The sequence below is a fragment of the Mercenaria mercenaria genome, chromosome 3, assembly GCF_021730395.1.
Source record: "Mercenaria mercenaria strain notata chromosome 3, MADL_Memer_1, whole genome shotgun sequence".
Classification (NCBI taxonomy): Eukaryota; Metazoa; Mollusca; class Bivalvia; order Venerida; family Veneridae; genus Mercenaria; species Mercenaria mercenaria.
The window spans coordinates 10771005-10786297 of NC_069363.1; the positions used below are offsets into that span (position 1 = coordinate 10771005).

General features: G+C 34.6%; 3 protein-coding genes across 3 annotated transcripts; 1 reads left to right on the plus strand and 2 right to left on the minus strand.

Annotated features, from left to right (window-relative positions):
• Positions 1-2863, plus strand: LOC123525458 (uncharacterized). Its single transcript, XM_045304520.2, has 3 exons — positions 1-423; positions 1238-1425; positions 2497-2863. Exons 1-3 carry the CDS (start codon positions 266-268, stop codon positions 2835-2837), a joined length of 687 nt encoding a protein of 228 aa, XP_045160455.1. The 5' UTR covers positions 1-265; the 3' UTR covers positions 2838-2863.
• LOC123525459 (dynein light chain Tctex-type 5-A-like) lies at positions 2855-4753 on the minus strand. The gene has a single exon (XM_045304521.2). It carries the CDS (start codon positions 3983-3985, stop codon positions 3401-3403), a length of 585 nt encoding a protein of 194 aa, XP_045160456.1. The 5' UTR covers positions 3986-4753; the 3' UTR covers positions 2855-3400.
• Positions 4754-8720: 3967 nt separating this feature from the next.
• Positions 8721-10366, minus strand: LOC123525923 (dynein light chain Tctex-type 5-A-like). The gene has a single exon (XM_045305082.2). The coding sequence runs from the start codon at positions 9983-9985 to the stop codon at positions 9401-9403; it is 585 nt and encodes a 194-aa protein (XP_045161017.1). The 5' UTR covers positions 9986-10366; the 3' UTR covers positions 8721-9400.
• Positions 10367-15293: the final 4927 nt, after the last annotated feature.

A 15293-nucleotide genomic window follows, 5' to 3' on the forward strand; every position in this document is an offset into this window, starting at 1 on the left:
CTGCTGGCTAGCTTTTACAGAAAGCTAACCTTGTGATAGAATAGCTTGAAGCTGGCAAAACTGAAGCAGATTAATTTAAACTTAAGAATGAGCTTTTACTACCGACTGTGATCGACAGTATGCATTTTAAATTTACTTCGTAAAGTTTTCATCTCAATAGAGATTAAGATCACGTCAGGAATGACGTCGACGTTATTACTGTAGTCGAAGTTACGGCGTAACGTCATATCCCAGCCGCCGACGGCCCAAGGAAAGGTTAGTCACTATGCACGACACTATCTGGGACATAAAGGAAGCAATACAGCACGAGAAAACAGCTAAAGAAAACATAGAAAATTCGACTAAAAAGTGGAAAGAAATCGTATCTGAAATTTCAACAGGAGTAACAAATATCAGTACCTCCAGTCATGAATGGAGAACAAGGTAAATTCACGACGTGTTAATTTCATTTTTTTTTTTCAAATATCTTCTTAAAGTTTTTGCTATCTCATCCCGCGACATGTTTATATATAAAAAACTTTCACAAATATTTTACTGTTCTGTTTTTACTTTTACACTCAAATCGGTGACATGGACATTGGCAACATAATTAGCTTATAGTAGGATTAGTACAAAAATGTAAACTCGGTCGCTACTAGGTTTAATGAGCTATACAAATAAACAAATGGATTAACGTTCATAAAAATATTATACAATTTGCTTTTCGGGTCAACCAAAAGTTATAACTTATGCTTATATATTGAGTCATCCACAAAAATATGTTAAACACCGTCTCTTATTAACAGAATTTGCTGTAACATGTTATTCATATTAGCAATGCAATTATAAATGTGATTAAATCGTGAAATGTGAAAGATTGTATAGTAAATCTTTCATTAACTATTCATAAATTTATATTTTCACTTAAACACATTGACTATAGATTTGAATAAGAGAATTCAATAGGAAATGAATTGATCGAACTATTATTAAGGAAGCAATTAAAAATACAGAACGGCACAAATCAAAATAATAGCAGGTGAGATGTGCAACGTACCCTACACCAGTTTTTGCGACACTCTATCATGAATAACTTTGACTGGATTCCGCGACCCAAAAGGCAAATACGGTGAAACAGATTGACAGTTTAGGTTAAATGACGTCGTTTGAGGAAAAAAGTTTGATGGAGATCTTGTTTGTCCTTCAAGACATCATTTTAGGGACAGATTATTCTAATATTCCGTCGAATATGTTTCAGGTTTGAATGCCAGTACCACTACAACAGGATGTTAATGAAACATATACAGCGCATGCGCGGCGAGATTAGAATGCTGCGCAATGGCAGACAAATAGAACCAAAATTTGGCGCTATTGAGAATTTGAAAACAATTGGTGACTGGCGGAAACAAACACGAGATTTGAATGTGGAGAAATGGTCAATGAAAAGTAAGTTCTTCGGTTCAATTTCGTCGCAATCGTGGGAAGATCTGATAAATGCCCAATATTTATACATTTGACTTGTGTCAACAGAAAATTTCAGTAAAATCAATGCGTGGTTCAATCATTACAACTAGTTAGATAATGCCAACCTCGAAACCAAGAGTCTGAAAACTAGTAAAACCGCACATCATATATTTTATCTTAGTACTCTCATTTACACAATATAATCTGTGCTTCTTTCCGAATGATCTGTAGACTGAAAATTTGGACGGCTAGAAAGTTCTGATGTTCGCCAAACTGATTATATTTCGAATTGTTTGAAGATGAACGTTCAAGAGTAAACACAAACATGGACAAACCCCTAACTTTGGCAACTGTTCTACAAAAGTACATTCACATATACGTTGTGTAAATGTAGGCAAGGTTTCTAACATATGTATGAGAGACTGAAGGTACTTACGAATTATCAAAATACCTCAATTCCTTCTTTATGGTGCTGTTAAGTTCCGGGTGGTTTTATTTTCAGATGACTGGTTAGAAATTTCGTCTAGTTAATACGGGAATTTTCAAAACAATAAAAGCTGTAATTCTAATTTATGTATTTATACTAACAATCAAAGTTTGTAATCTTTTTTTTTGTCATGGGAGGAAGGAACGGCTGGCCTTCAATGTAGGACAGTTAGAGGTCATATTATGACTTTCCAGCTTTTAATGGAAGAGGAAGATCCCGCTTTGTGCCCCTCTGTGCATTATTTCAGACACGAGCGGACATTTGGATAGAAGCACCAACAGCAATCTCACATGAAAGAATTTTACACCCAAAGCGGACTTTCGAACCCACAGCACTGAGGGATAAGTGATTCAAAGTCCTCCATCTTAACCACTCTGCGACGGGGGCCCTATTCCATTGAATATCTCGCAGTCTCACTAAACGGTTCTTTGTTCTGCAAACATATTAGTGTGACAAAATAACTAAAGTAAAAACATATTGATGTCATAATAATGCTAAATATCTAGCTTTAAATGTGAAAAAAGCATGTATATGTGTTTACTTTTTATCAACTTCTTTTCAAATAGGTTTACTGAACATGTACGAGAGACAGTTGGACACGGAGTCAATGGCATACTACCAAGCACATGAAGCCCTATATAATCTCACAAACGATGTTCGGAACACCTTTGCTACGATGATACACGAGCAGGAAAAGAAAGACAATAACTTTATCGTACCAATTAAGAAATCCCCGCGAAAGCTGAAACCAATCGCCCAAGTCCCACCAATCAAGGCATTACCGCTTATGGATAAGGAGAATCATAGTTATTCTTATATGCACCAACGTCATCATCTTGCAGAATTAGACCGCCAACGTACAACATTCTCTGGTCTCTTACCCGGGACTGGACAGGCTAACGATTAAACACAAAATAAAACAAGTCATAAGGATGTTAATCTCTGTTTAAAAGATTGTAAACATTTAAATGCATATATTCATAAATAAATTATAGTCATAAATAAATTATATCGTATAACAAAAAGCACTGGTTCTAGACTTCAAGTGGGGAAAGAACTCCAGTAAAGCGTTTTACTAAAAGAGACATAGTTCCTGATTTATTGCTTTTTAACATTGAAAAATGAACTTTATGGAATGATTTGCTAGTAACTATCTATGAAAAGTAATAATATAAGCAATTAAGTGAGTTCAAAAGAAAGTATTGTGTAAAAGTCTCTGCACTATGTCAGGAATGTAGACAGTTTTTACCAATAACATTGTTTTAGGATTTTTAAAATGTATATTTTAGATGTCCTTAAACAATACCGAGAAATGTCTTTAAACGTAGTAAACTGTTATTCACTTTCAACATGATCACAAAATCATATCATGTAAAATGGGAAACGGGCCATTTATAGTATGATCTCTTATGGAATTTTGAAAATAAATTTTGACAGCTGCAAACGCGGTGGCTACCGTCTTTCAATGTCCTATTCCCTGTAAATGCCATACACTGTCGCACTACAAATCAGACTCTCGTTTTTGAACGTATAAGTTGCATATGTGTCATTGACCTTGTCTAAAATACATCTACTGCTACAAACGGCTGCCTGTTCAGATCGCTGACATAGAGCCATTATACAGACAATCTTATATCTGTCGTAACCTAGCAGTTTCACTCTGTCTTTAATTTCATCACTCAGCGCTTTAATAAGTTTTGAACACTGTTTCGGGTTATATTTCAATCCCTCAAATGCTTCATCTAGTACTTCTTTTATCACCTTTTCAGCGGCGGCATAACTGAATTTCTTAGCTGGTTCCATACGATACGTTGGTTCCTTTTCCGGAATCATTCCAGCAGACGAACTGCCGATGGTACCCAGCCCTCTACGCTCTGAAAGCTTCACTGACATTCTCTTAGCAAATTTCCTAGACAACATAACCCCAGCGAGGGAAGGCCTATGTGCTTTACTTAATGTACTCTCCGTGACGGTGCTATCTCCCATCTCGGACGCTGCTGTTATTGTACTAGCACCACCTCCTTGAGCAACCGCTAACGAAAGTCGTTTCATCATTTTGACTATTATTTAAACAATTATCTACTTAATCTTATATGACGTAGTGTTGCTCTCTTACGCAAGATCAGTCCTATTTTTGTCTGCTTCGTTTCACCTCAAGTCAATGCCTTAACGAATTGTTTCAGATTGTTCGCTTCTCTTTTTCACTGCATCCTTAATTATCAAATAATTACAACTAGTGTTCGATCATTAGAATTTCGTATTTTCTGCTTTTAACATTCCATATAATAATTGACCTTCCATTCATTGGATGGAAGTAATATCCTACTAAATAAGAATACTAACAACTCAAGGTTTCTGTATATAGAAAAATACTTCCAAAGTGAGGTTACATGTAATTGTGGCCTCTCTATAGCCGCCAGTTCAATAAGTCACAACAAATTAAACTGTACAATGCTCAAGTAAGCAATAACTCCGAAATGAAGTAATGTGTAACTGTCTCTTTAGTTCCAAGTACTCAATAACACACTGCTCATGTCCTCTGTATAATGCAATAATACTTCAAAATGTACATTAAGCTTATGTCACCTTAGTTCCAAAAAGTCAACATGTTTCAAACAATAAAAAAAACCCAATGTACTAGCACAGTAATCACTAACTCAATCGATTTCCCTTCATACAAATGTTTCTAATTACGATTAAAGAATTATGATTAATCCCTTTTCGTTTAAATAAATAATAAGCAAAGAATAATCCGAGGTTAAACACATGCTATAAGTATAACCCTTTTCCTATGCTAAGCTCCCATGAAAAAGATCTTATTTAACTCACGTAGTCAAGTCTTGCTGTTTTAAAAACTGACTTTTCCATCGATTTCACTGTGAAATTTAATTCTCCTTTAATTCCAAAACTGACCCATATTGTTTCTACAGTATAAAGTATAAGTATACACCGAGAAAAAGAAAAAAGAAAAAATGTTTATTGATCTTCAATACAGTACATTTTAAACTTTAATCCATTGTTAGCAGAGTAGGTCTTTGTTGTTGGCATGTTTGCTAATTACCTACAAAACTATTTGACAAAAAACTTGCCTTGGTTTCAAAGAAGCTTAATTCTGTAAATGATACTTTACTACTGTTTAAACCTCATTATTTAAATATTATATACTTTCTGTGTGTATTATTTACATTCCATTACGTTACAATTTCCATTCAAGATTGTCCACTGAAACGGGTTTTGTGTTTCAAAATATGTATTATTTACTTTTCATTACTGTTATCTTATATAAAAAGTTAAATTAAGAAATGAGCCGTGCCATGGGAAAACCAACATAGTGGGTGTGCGACCAGCATGGATCCAGACCAGCCTGCGCATCCGCCCAGTCTGGTCAGGATCCATGCTGTTCGCTAACAGTTTCTCCAATTCCAATAGGCTTTAAAAGCGAACAGCATGGATCCTGACCAGACTGCGCGGATGCGCAGGCTGGTCTGGATCCATGCTGGTCGCAAACCCACTATGTTGGTTTTCTCATGGCACGGCTCAAATGTAGAATTCTGACCCGAAGTAGAGAAAAATGAGTAAAGATAATACTGTGAGACAGGATGAAGAAGTGAATTGTGTCTACGCACATTTGTAATATGAATCCATAAATGTACATGATCTCCAACTAAAAGCACCATAATTGTTCGCTGTTTAAAATACCTAATAAAGAGAATTAAGATAGAATATCGAAGTAGAATTTCTCTTATTTTCAAATACGTCATACTGCCGAAACAATTGCTTAATGTATTTTGGTTTATCTCCTTGCCACAAATTATTGCCTTCTTTGGTCCATTTTTTTTTTAATTTAAGTCTCTTATATATGCATATCAACAGTAAATACAATTTATTAAAACAACACAAAGATTTTAACATCATTATAACGACCTTTAAAATAAAATCCAGCATATCAGACCGAGACATTGTATTTGAAATATTCAACCTACGGAGTCCTATTTTCTACAATTACTGAACAGACACATAGTACTGCTCAGAAATAGCCGGCAAATCACGTGTGAAGTACATTTGTATAGAAACATGTTTGTCATTACGACTACACGAAAGTTTCAACATAATGTTTTTAGAAAGTTTACTTACGTGAAAAGGAAGTATAAAAGTACAAAAGTGCATAAAAGTTTTAAATGTTTAACATAAGATTTATTGATTACTTCTTACCTCAGTGCGAATCACAACCTCGTTATCGCCAGAACAGCCACCATCCAGCCAGATATTTCAATCCGGACCTTCAACAGGGAAATATTCTTATAGTCCATAATAGGTCAAGATAAGGAAAGTTTCGATACGTCAACAGGAAACGCTAAATGTGAAACAGAATTTCCACATTGGATTTGACAAACTTTTTTAATAAAAATAATGAAATGCCTAGGAGAGCCTTACATGTTACTATTTCATGCAAGTTGTTCTGAAAACTTTACCTGAAAAGACACATGTATGTAAGATTCTTTATCTGTCAAATCAAGTCCTTTACTTTGTTAATTGCATTGCTCTCGGGCGGGGCGTATGTTCTCCGTGACTAATTGATAAACGACATTGTGTCTGAAATCATTAGTCCTCCACCTCTGATTCATGTGGGGAAGTTGGCAGTTACTTGCGGAGAACAGGTTTGTACTGGTACAGAATCCAGGAATACTGGTTAGGTTAACTGCCCGCCGTTACATGGCTGAAATACTGTTGAAAAACGGCGTTAAAACCAAAACAAACAAAAACAATTAATTAGTAGTTAGTTTTTCTGACATGTTGTTTAAACAAAGAAATCAGTCGAAGATGCAGGTTTTTATCTACTATCTATCTATCTTATTTTCTTGCGTGATAGACAGATTTCGAAAAGTGTCATAGATGTAATTTGGTTTGATGTAATACACGTGTTTCTCTATAGAATGATCCAAACGTGAAAAGAAACAGCAGGTTTATTTTGCAACAGGAATTAATGCCGATGAATATATGAATAATTGCTAATTTATCTATAAAGTGTAGGTAGAAATTGTCCCTGATGATGTTTTTTTGCCCTTTTCATTATGGAGCATTGAATGCTAAAGGATTAAAGCAATCTAATTTCTCTTCTAAAATATCAAATAAAAACTTTACATCTGAGTGCACTATTAACTGTATCTGTGAGGTTTTGGAAGCAAACGTTTATCATTGTTTATTGTTTATGTGTGACTTAACAAAAATTGTTATGGAATATATGCTTGTAGCTACAGATTTCAGCAGTGACCTTCTTGACCGAGTGGTTACGGTCACTTACTTTAAAGTACTTGCCCCTCACCGTTGTGGGTTCAAAATCCCTTTTGAGTTGTAGAATCATTTTATATGGGGAAGGCCAGTGGTTCTATCCAGGTGCCCACCTCTAATGAAATAATGCCCAGGCACGTTCTCCACCGCCAGAAGTCTGAAGTTCGCCATATGTCTTATGATTATGTCGGTGCGACTTTAAGCCAAACAAAAATAAGTTTTCAGGAGAACTGAGCCAGAACGCATCAATACTTTAACTTGTTAACATTTCACTTTATAAAAATTATAAAGTGTTAATATTTTTTCCGGTATCAACTGTCATTGTTGTTTGGTTTTAAACTAAAGTTAAGACTATGGCGACTTTCACGTTTTAACGATAAAAACCGATATTGCTTCTTAACCATAAATAATTCGACACCGGTAACATCAAAGTCAGCAGTATGAACTATTTAGCCACCGACGCCATACACCAACTAGTTTTTCCTTTCTTACTTCTGTCAATGAAAAGTACACCATACTTTTTAATTATTTTTTCGGTCTTGGTTAATTGATTACGAGGGGAGTTCTTTAAGTTATGATATTAACCTTATATCATTTTTATAACTGATCGAAATTAAAAGCAAGATACATCAATATGAAAAGTCTGTTGATCGCCTTTAAAATGGTTTCATTTTCAGGTATACTGTATAAGTACTGATCAATATGGGTTTATTTATTTATTTTAAGGCGACTTCATAAAATTCAATACTAAAAGTTAACATTTTGATACACTAATTATGATTTTGGATAAAGCATACATTTAATAACAGAGCATGTCAATTTTCAAGAGAGATGAAACTACGCCACACTACCAGTTTCTATAAAGCTACTTACCAGTGTATGATTTCAACAGCTGTACTGTTTCAAAAAGGCCAGTCCATGCGACAGTACCCTGTTTGTACCTTTGTAAATTCACACAACGATGCGAATCTGCATAAATGGCATAATGATCATGATTTAGATCAGTTGTAACAAAGTTGCGAAGCCAATTTCATAACATTCAGAACGACCGTCATATGTATAGAGACTCAATGTCACAACCGCACACATGAAGCTCTATACAATCTTGCTAACGGTGTTCGAAACACCTGTACCACAACCATACACGAGCAGGAAAAGGCAGACGTATGAATTAAGAAATCCCCGCGAAAACGGAAGTTCAGCCATTTGGAGTGCCAATGTAATTACATGGAAATAAAGCGACATCCAAACCCCTTCTCAATTTTCTTGTTTGAAACTGGACAAACGGACAACCACACAGACAATACAACAAATCAAAGACACGGAAACAATAGATAAATGATTACATTGGTATTTTCTGTTTAACAATGTTCACAATTTAATGCATTCGTTCAAAGAAAGAGGAAACACTCTACTAAAGTATTTCATAAAGGGAGTATTCCCCCTTTACAATATAAACTTTCAAATAGTTTTAATTATTTTTTTGGTTGGATTTAACTTTGCGCCGACACATGATAGGTCATATGGCGACTTTCCAGCTTTAATGGTGGAGGAAGACCCCAGGTGCCCCTCCGTGCATTATTTCATCACGAGCGGGCACCTGCGTAGAACTACCGACCTTCCGTAAGCCAGCTGGATGGCTTCCTCACATGAAGAATTCAACGCCCCGAGTGAGGCTCGAACCCACATCGATGAGGGGCAAGTGATTTGAAGTCAGCGACCTTAACCACTCGGTCACGGAGGGCCCTTAGTTTCAATCAATTAAGGATTTGATAGTTATCAAAACAGACGCGATTCAATTATGTTAATTATATCAGCTGTTTTAACATACATGTAGTTTATAATATAGGAAAATATTTCTTCTGCGCTGTGTGAACGTGAGAAAAATATTGGAATTTAGTTGTACACAGTTTGCAACAAACATTTTGACTTGAATTATAGTACAGGTTTATTGTCTTATTGATAAATACTGGTATTTCAGTGTACCTCTTGAGGGATGTCCCTTTGAAACGTTATCAACTGGTATACTTTTACTTTTTTTGACAAAATCACAACATGCCAGTTAAAACGAAAAAAAAAAAAAAAAAAAAAAAAGAAATACATACTAATATAGCCTTTGAAATACAAAAAAAATACATGATTTTGGCAGTGTCTTACACAGTTGCTATATCTTTCAAAGCCTTATTCCCTGTAAATACCATACACTGTCGCACTACAAATCAGACTCTCGTTTTTGAACGTATAAGTTGCATATGTGTCATTGGCTTTGTCTAAAATACATCTACTGCTACAAACGGCTGCCTGTTCAGATCGCTGACATAGGGCCATTATACAGACAATCTTATATCTGTCGTAACCTAGCAGTTTCACCCTGTCTTTAATTTCATCACTCAGCGCTTTAATTAGTTTTGAACACTGTTTCGGGTTATATTTCAATCCATCAAATGCTTCATCTAGTACTTCTTTTATCACCTTTTCAGCGGCGGCTGAACTGAATTTCTTAGCTGGTTCCATACGATAGCTTGGTTCCTTTTCCGGAATCATTCCAGCAGACGAACTGCCGATGGTACCCAGCCCTCTACGTTCTGTAGGTTTAGTTGACATTCTTTTACCAAATTTCCTAGACAACATAACCCCAGCGAGTGAAGGTCGAGCCACCGCTTTGCTAAATGTGCTCTCCGTGACGGTGCTATCTCCCATCTCGGACGCTGCTGTGGTATTTGCGGCACCTCCTTGAGCCACCGCTAACGAAAGCCGTTTCATCATTTTGGTTTTTATTTAACAATATATCTGCGGAACCTTATTTCAAGCACAGCCAGTCTTATGTATGGTAGTTTGCTTCCTCTTATTTTCACTTTTTTTTTCTCACTGCATCTTTAATTATAAAATAATTTCAAAGATTGTTTCCTCATTCGCATACGTTAACCAGTATTTAGTGTTTTCAGCTTCTACACTTCAAATGCCATTAATCTCATGGTGTCATATTCATTTAAGGAAAAACACGACGCACTTGTTAGGTGTCACATATATAGTAAAATACTTCCGATTATATAACAAATGAGTTTTTTGTTCCAAGATTAAAAGTCAAGGAGCCTCAAACTGTATTGTTCGGGTATATAAAAGTAGTTCTGCCTCTTTAGTTCAAGTTTAAAAGTCAACGAGTCTCAAGAAACAAAACCAGTTGACTAGCACAATCAACACTCACCAAATTGATTTATACATACTAATATTTCTAATTACGATTAAAGTATTTATGTTAATCTCTTTTTCCGATTATATCAATAATAAGCAAAGATTAATCCCAGGTTAATCACAGACCCATTATCATTTTATCCTTTTCCGAACTTTGCTGACCTGCTGAGGCTCCCATAAAAGTCGTAATTAACCAGTTTAGTTAAGCTTATTAAATATACAAGTTGACATTTCACCGCTTTTACACGAAAATATAACTATTCCTTAATTACACAAGATATGTTTTCCACGGTTGCATGTAGCAAAGCGTTTTTTAAGGTTTAAATATACATGTATAGAGAAAGAGAAAAAAGAACATTTGTTGAAATCTCAATACAGCACCTGGTTGATATATTAAACTTACATATAAGATAAGGTATGTTTATTAAAGTCTCACTTTGCATGATATACAAACATATACACATTAAAATAACATCAGCCGTTAAAACATGCAAACCTTTCTAATGAGAAATACGAGATATTATAATCTATTCACAAGTAGCAAAAAACTATCTCAAGAATTCCCTTTTATTTACAGACTAACTTTTATAAGCATAAAAAGTTTTAGTAAATTTTATTAAAACTGTACGACCAATTTAGTACAAGTTAATACATCGTATATACGTATTTATACATTTATAATTATTCGATGAAATAAAATATTTCTCCATCTATTTGACGTACTAAAACAGGTTTTGGCACATAATAAAGTTATTTCTAGATTTGTCAGCAAAAAAAAGCTACTTTCTCCGTATCATTTAAAGTTGTGAAATTTACATTGATTTTACAAGCTTCTAACAGTAAATCTGTACGAATTGTATTGTAATATGTACAATGTAATAAAACATAAAGTTCATCCTCAACCGTAGCGGAACGATTTAAACCAACTCTGTCACAAACAGGAAGACCGTTGTACCTACCAGTTTCTATATGTACTGGAGCTGTACCACTCACTTACATCTATTATTATCGACGTTGGTCTTCGCCGTAAGTATATGTTACGATAAGAATTGTCGAATTAACTCATGGAAATTGAATAAAGCCATTGAAATTTTGACACAAAAGTATTGATTTTAATGTCATTAAATGGTTGCCTCTTGTTTTCAAATAATATAAATTGTTTATTCATTGGACAATGTTTGAAAGATGCATATCACTAAAGCAAGGAGTCAGTGTGAGTCTTGTATCACAACAACAAGTAGGAATGTTTAATAATTTAACACAGAGTTAGTGTGATAAGATGCTCTTAAGATGTGTATAAGAATTGGAAATACAACATAATGTCTGAGTGATTAGAGTCTGCAATAAGATGTGTATCACATCAGCAAGAAGGATTTTGAATATTCAAGACAGAGTCAGAGTGATTACCGAGAATACATCACAATACCAGTGTGATAAGCGACTGTCTTAAGATATGTATTACATAGGCCTATTACACCGAATGGTTTACAATATAGTGTTTTCTAGACACAAGTATATACTCTACTCGACAGAATTCACCGAATGCTTCCCCTTTCATCTATAGTATTACTGACCTCGACACAAACCTGAGGACGACCTCTGTATGTGCCCAGTTGTTGTTTAAGCATGTTCAAGGTGAATGTTACTTTTCTAGTCTACCTGTGCAGATAAGTATTCCAGACCAAGTCTTAGTCTGTTGCAACTTAAATACTGGATTTACATTTATTTTGGATTGATATTGATATCGGATTTACATTCATATTGGATTTATATTGACTTTATATTTAATACACAGATGTGTCATCAAGATTATTACAGTACCAGCTTCACTTCGGTGTCTTGAACCAAACCCAACTGCTTTTGCTATACGTCTAAAACAGTGATTCCTCTTTTGATCTTAAATGCACTGATTCATTCTTATTCATTCATATTGTTTATTTCAATCACATTATATTTTCTTTGAACTGAATAGCATAACGATCTTGCGTTACTGACTTTTCACATTGGAAAAATACTTTATCTTAACACGTTGTGGTCTTCCTCTAAAATGAAATTGATGTTACTTGACTGATATCTGTTATTGTTTAAATGGTATAACTGTTCTCTTAACACTCTCGTACTTTTTCGTTTTTCATACTTTAATACATAGATATTATTTTGGTGCCTTTCTAATTTATTTGCTATGCGACTGGACAAACGTATTAACATAATTTCAGATTAATTTTACCATTTTAGAACTATAATCCGTTCTGCAGGAATCTGTAAATAACTTAGTGAATTCTAACTTCAGTCATACACTATAAACATTCATAAGTTTTCCTTGTAAAACATTTTGCTGAAACGTCGATCATTGTTCTATTTTACTGAGATGCAACTGTAACATAATCTTCTAATTGAGAAGTTGTTTCATTAAATTTTTTATTATTTGAATAGTCAGTGCCTTCCATCGCCTAACTATCAACTGAATATTCAGATTCTTTATCATCGTCACATTCTAATATCTGACCAATATTGTCAAATGTTTTTCTCATATTTGTCATAGAGAAATGTTTATCAATTTCGCCTTTTTGGGAATCTCTGGTCCTTATATCCATTCTACTAGTGGCAACTGAATTATGTATGTTGTTGTCTATAGAACAAATTTCTACCATGTTGGCATCTTTTCCATCGAAATGTATTTGTCCATTCTCTGAGCCTGAGCTAAAACTACTGGTAGAGACTGTCTCTATGTTTCATTATCACTGTGGTTAAAAGTCGCAGATAATTCACTCATATCTGCTCTGTGGTATTCATCAAGAGACTCAGTGTAAGCTGACGCTCCACTATTGGTGACATTTAAGCTATCGAAGTCAGACGTAAAAAACTGTTCCGAATTGTTGGCGTGCATATCACCAGGAATGGAAAAGTCAGTCCTAAAGATACTTGAAATTTGTGAAGCTTCAGCTCTTTGATATTCGGTTATACTTGTTAAATTAGAATCAACATCTTCATCTCCTCCAGGGCTCATGTATGCGTCACAAGAGGAAATTGTTTGCCCCAAAAAAGCATTGCTGCGGAGCACATCAACAGAATCATTGAACTGAGAATTTGAAGATCCTGAATGCTCGTCATCTGTGTCAAACGTGTGCCAGGTAGAGGGAATGTTACTGAAAGTGGTATGTGGTTGTGCTTCTAAATACTCATTACTAGATAAAGTGGAAGAATTAAAAAAAAACACACAGCCTTATTGTACACTCCCACTTGTAGGTCATTTGAATCACACACCAAATGACACGAAGCATTTTCAACTGAGTCATTACATGGATTTCCAAAATGTGCAACTGGACAAACGTATTAACATAATTTCAGATTAATTTTACCATTTTAGAACTATCATAAATTCGAAAGGAAACTGTAAATAACTTAGGGAATTCTAACTTCGGGTCATACACTAAAACGTTTAACATTCATTATTTGTCCTTGTAATAATTTCACTGAAATGTCTTTGTTCTATTCTACTGAGATGCAACTTTAACATAATCTTCTAATTTATCAATTGTGGTATTAAAACTGCTATTATTTTGATAGTCAATGTCTGCCATCGCATAACTATCAACTGAACATTCAGATTCTTTATCATCGTCACTTTCTAATATCTTACCAAAGTGTTTTTCTCATATTTGTCATAGAGAAATGTTTATCAATTTCGCCTTTTGGGGAATCTCTGGTCCTTATATACTTTCACTAGTGGCAACTGAATTATAAGGGTTGTTGTCTATAGAACAAATTTCTACCATGTTGGCATCTTTTCCATCGAAATGTATTTATCCATTCCCTGAGCCTGAGCTAAAACTACCGGTAGAGTCTGTCTCTGATGTTTCATTATCATTGTTGTTACTACCCGTTAAGAACATCTTTCCCGTTTGACGTTTTGCCCACGTTTCACTTTGAACAACTTCCAACAAAAAACCGATAGTTTGATATCGTCGCAATATATACGTCGCAGTCGCCAGCTGTCGTTTACTCTTACAATGACAAGCGTGTAGGCCAATCAAAAATTAGTTGTTTGTTTTAATTTATCTATTGGTTTCTAATTTAAGATAACTGTTCAAATTCAATATGAAAGTTCAACATTTCTATTTACACGAAAATGTAAGGTCAACATATGCACATCATGGAAGGCACGTTCAACATTCCCGCCAAAACACGTATAAAATTGTTTTACGAGACATTCAGAAAATGTGTCGTCCTAAATATTAATAAGCAGAATGGCATTATTGTAGATAATGTATACGACAATGTTTCAATAAAATACAATTGTGAAAGAATTATTTTCAGTCAAAGGCATCTTAACTTTTAAAAAAAGTACATGTATGTCATGACGCCGTAAAGACTGACGATTCCTGGAACAATAGTCCCGATTTCGTTCTTAAATTTCAAGCAGTTCCATAACACTAAGGATAAGGATTTCGTGTGGTGCATGTCCCGGCAAAACAGGTTTCAAAACACTTTTATTAAATATGGGTATAACGCGAAAATTACCACTTTGTGATATATGTTGGACATGCGATTTTTAATATTGACGATTGTTATGAATAATAAGACAGAAACTGTTTAGAAAAGCATATGAAATATTAGTTTTCCAGGTTTAAAATGTCTTACTTGTGTTTTGATTAAAGTATAAATCGAATTTTTGACAATAGTCGCACACTGATCTTGCAAATAGTATTTCGAATGCGGAAAATGGGATATCTCTGCAATCATTTACCCACCATCACCTTTAAATAAACTCACCAAGGAAATATTCGTTATGACATGTTTAACAACCTAAAAAAAGCTGTTTGAGATGCAAACTGGCTTTGGCGACGGGATGATTCAACTGAAAAATAGGTAAAATTCCCAG

Bases quoted from the DNA above. Each gene is read 5' to 3' on its own strand.
- LOC123525458 (XM_045304520.2), top strand. From the start codon at position 266: ATGCACGACACTATCTGGGACATAAAGGAAGCAATACAGCACGAGAAA. The intron at 424-1,237 runs GTAAATTCACGA...AATATGTTTCAG, and splicing joins AGTCATGAATGGAGAACAAG to GTTTGAATGCCAGTACCACT. The intron at 1,426-2,496 runs GTAAGTTCTTCG...CTTTTCAAATAG, and splicing joins GGAGAAATGGTCAATGAAAA to GTTTACTGAACATGTACGAG.
- LOC123525459 (XM_045304521.2), bottom strand. From the start codon at position 3,985: ATGATGAAACGACTTTCGTTAGCGGTTGCTCAAGGAGGTGGTGCTAGT.
- LOC123525923 (XM_045305082.2), bottom strand. From the start codon at position 9,985: ATGATGAAACGGCTTTCGTTAGCGGTGGCTCAAGGAGGTGCCGCAAAT.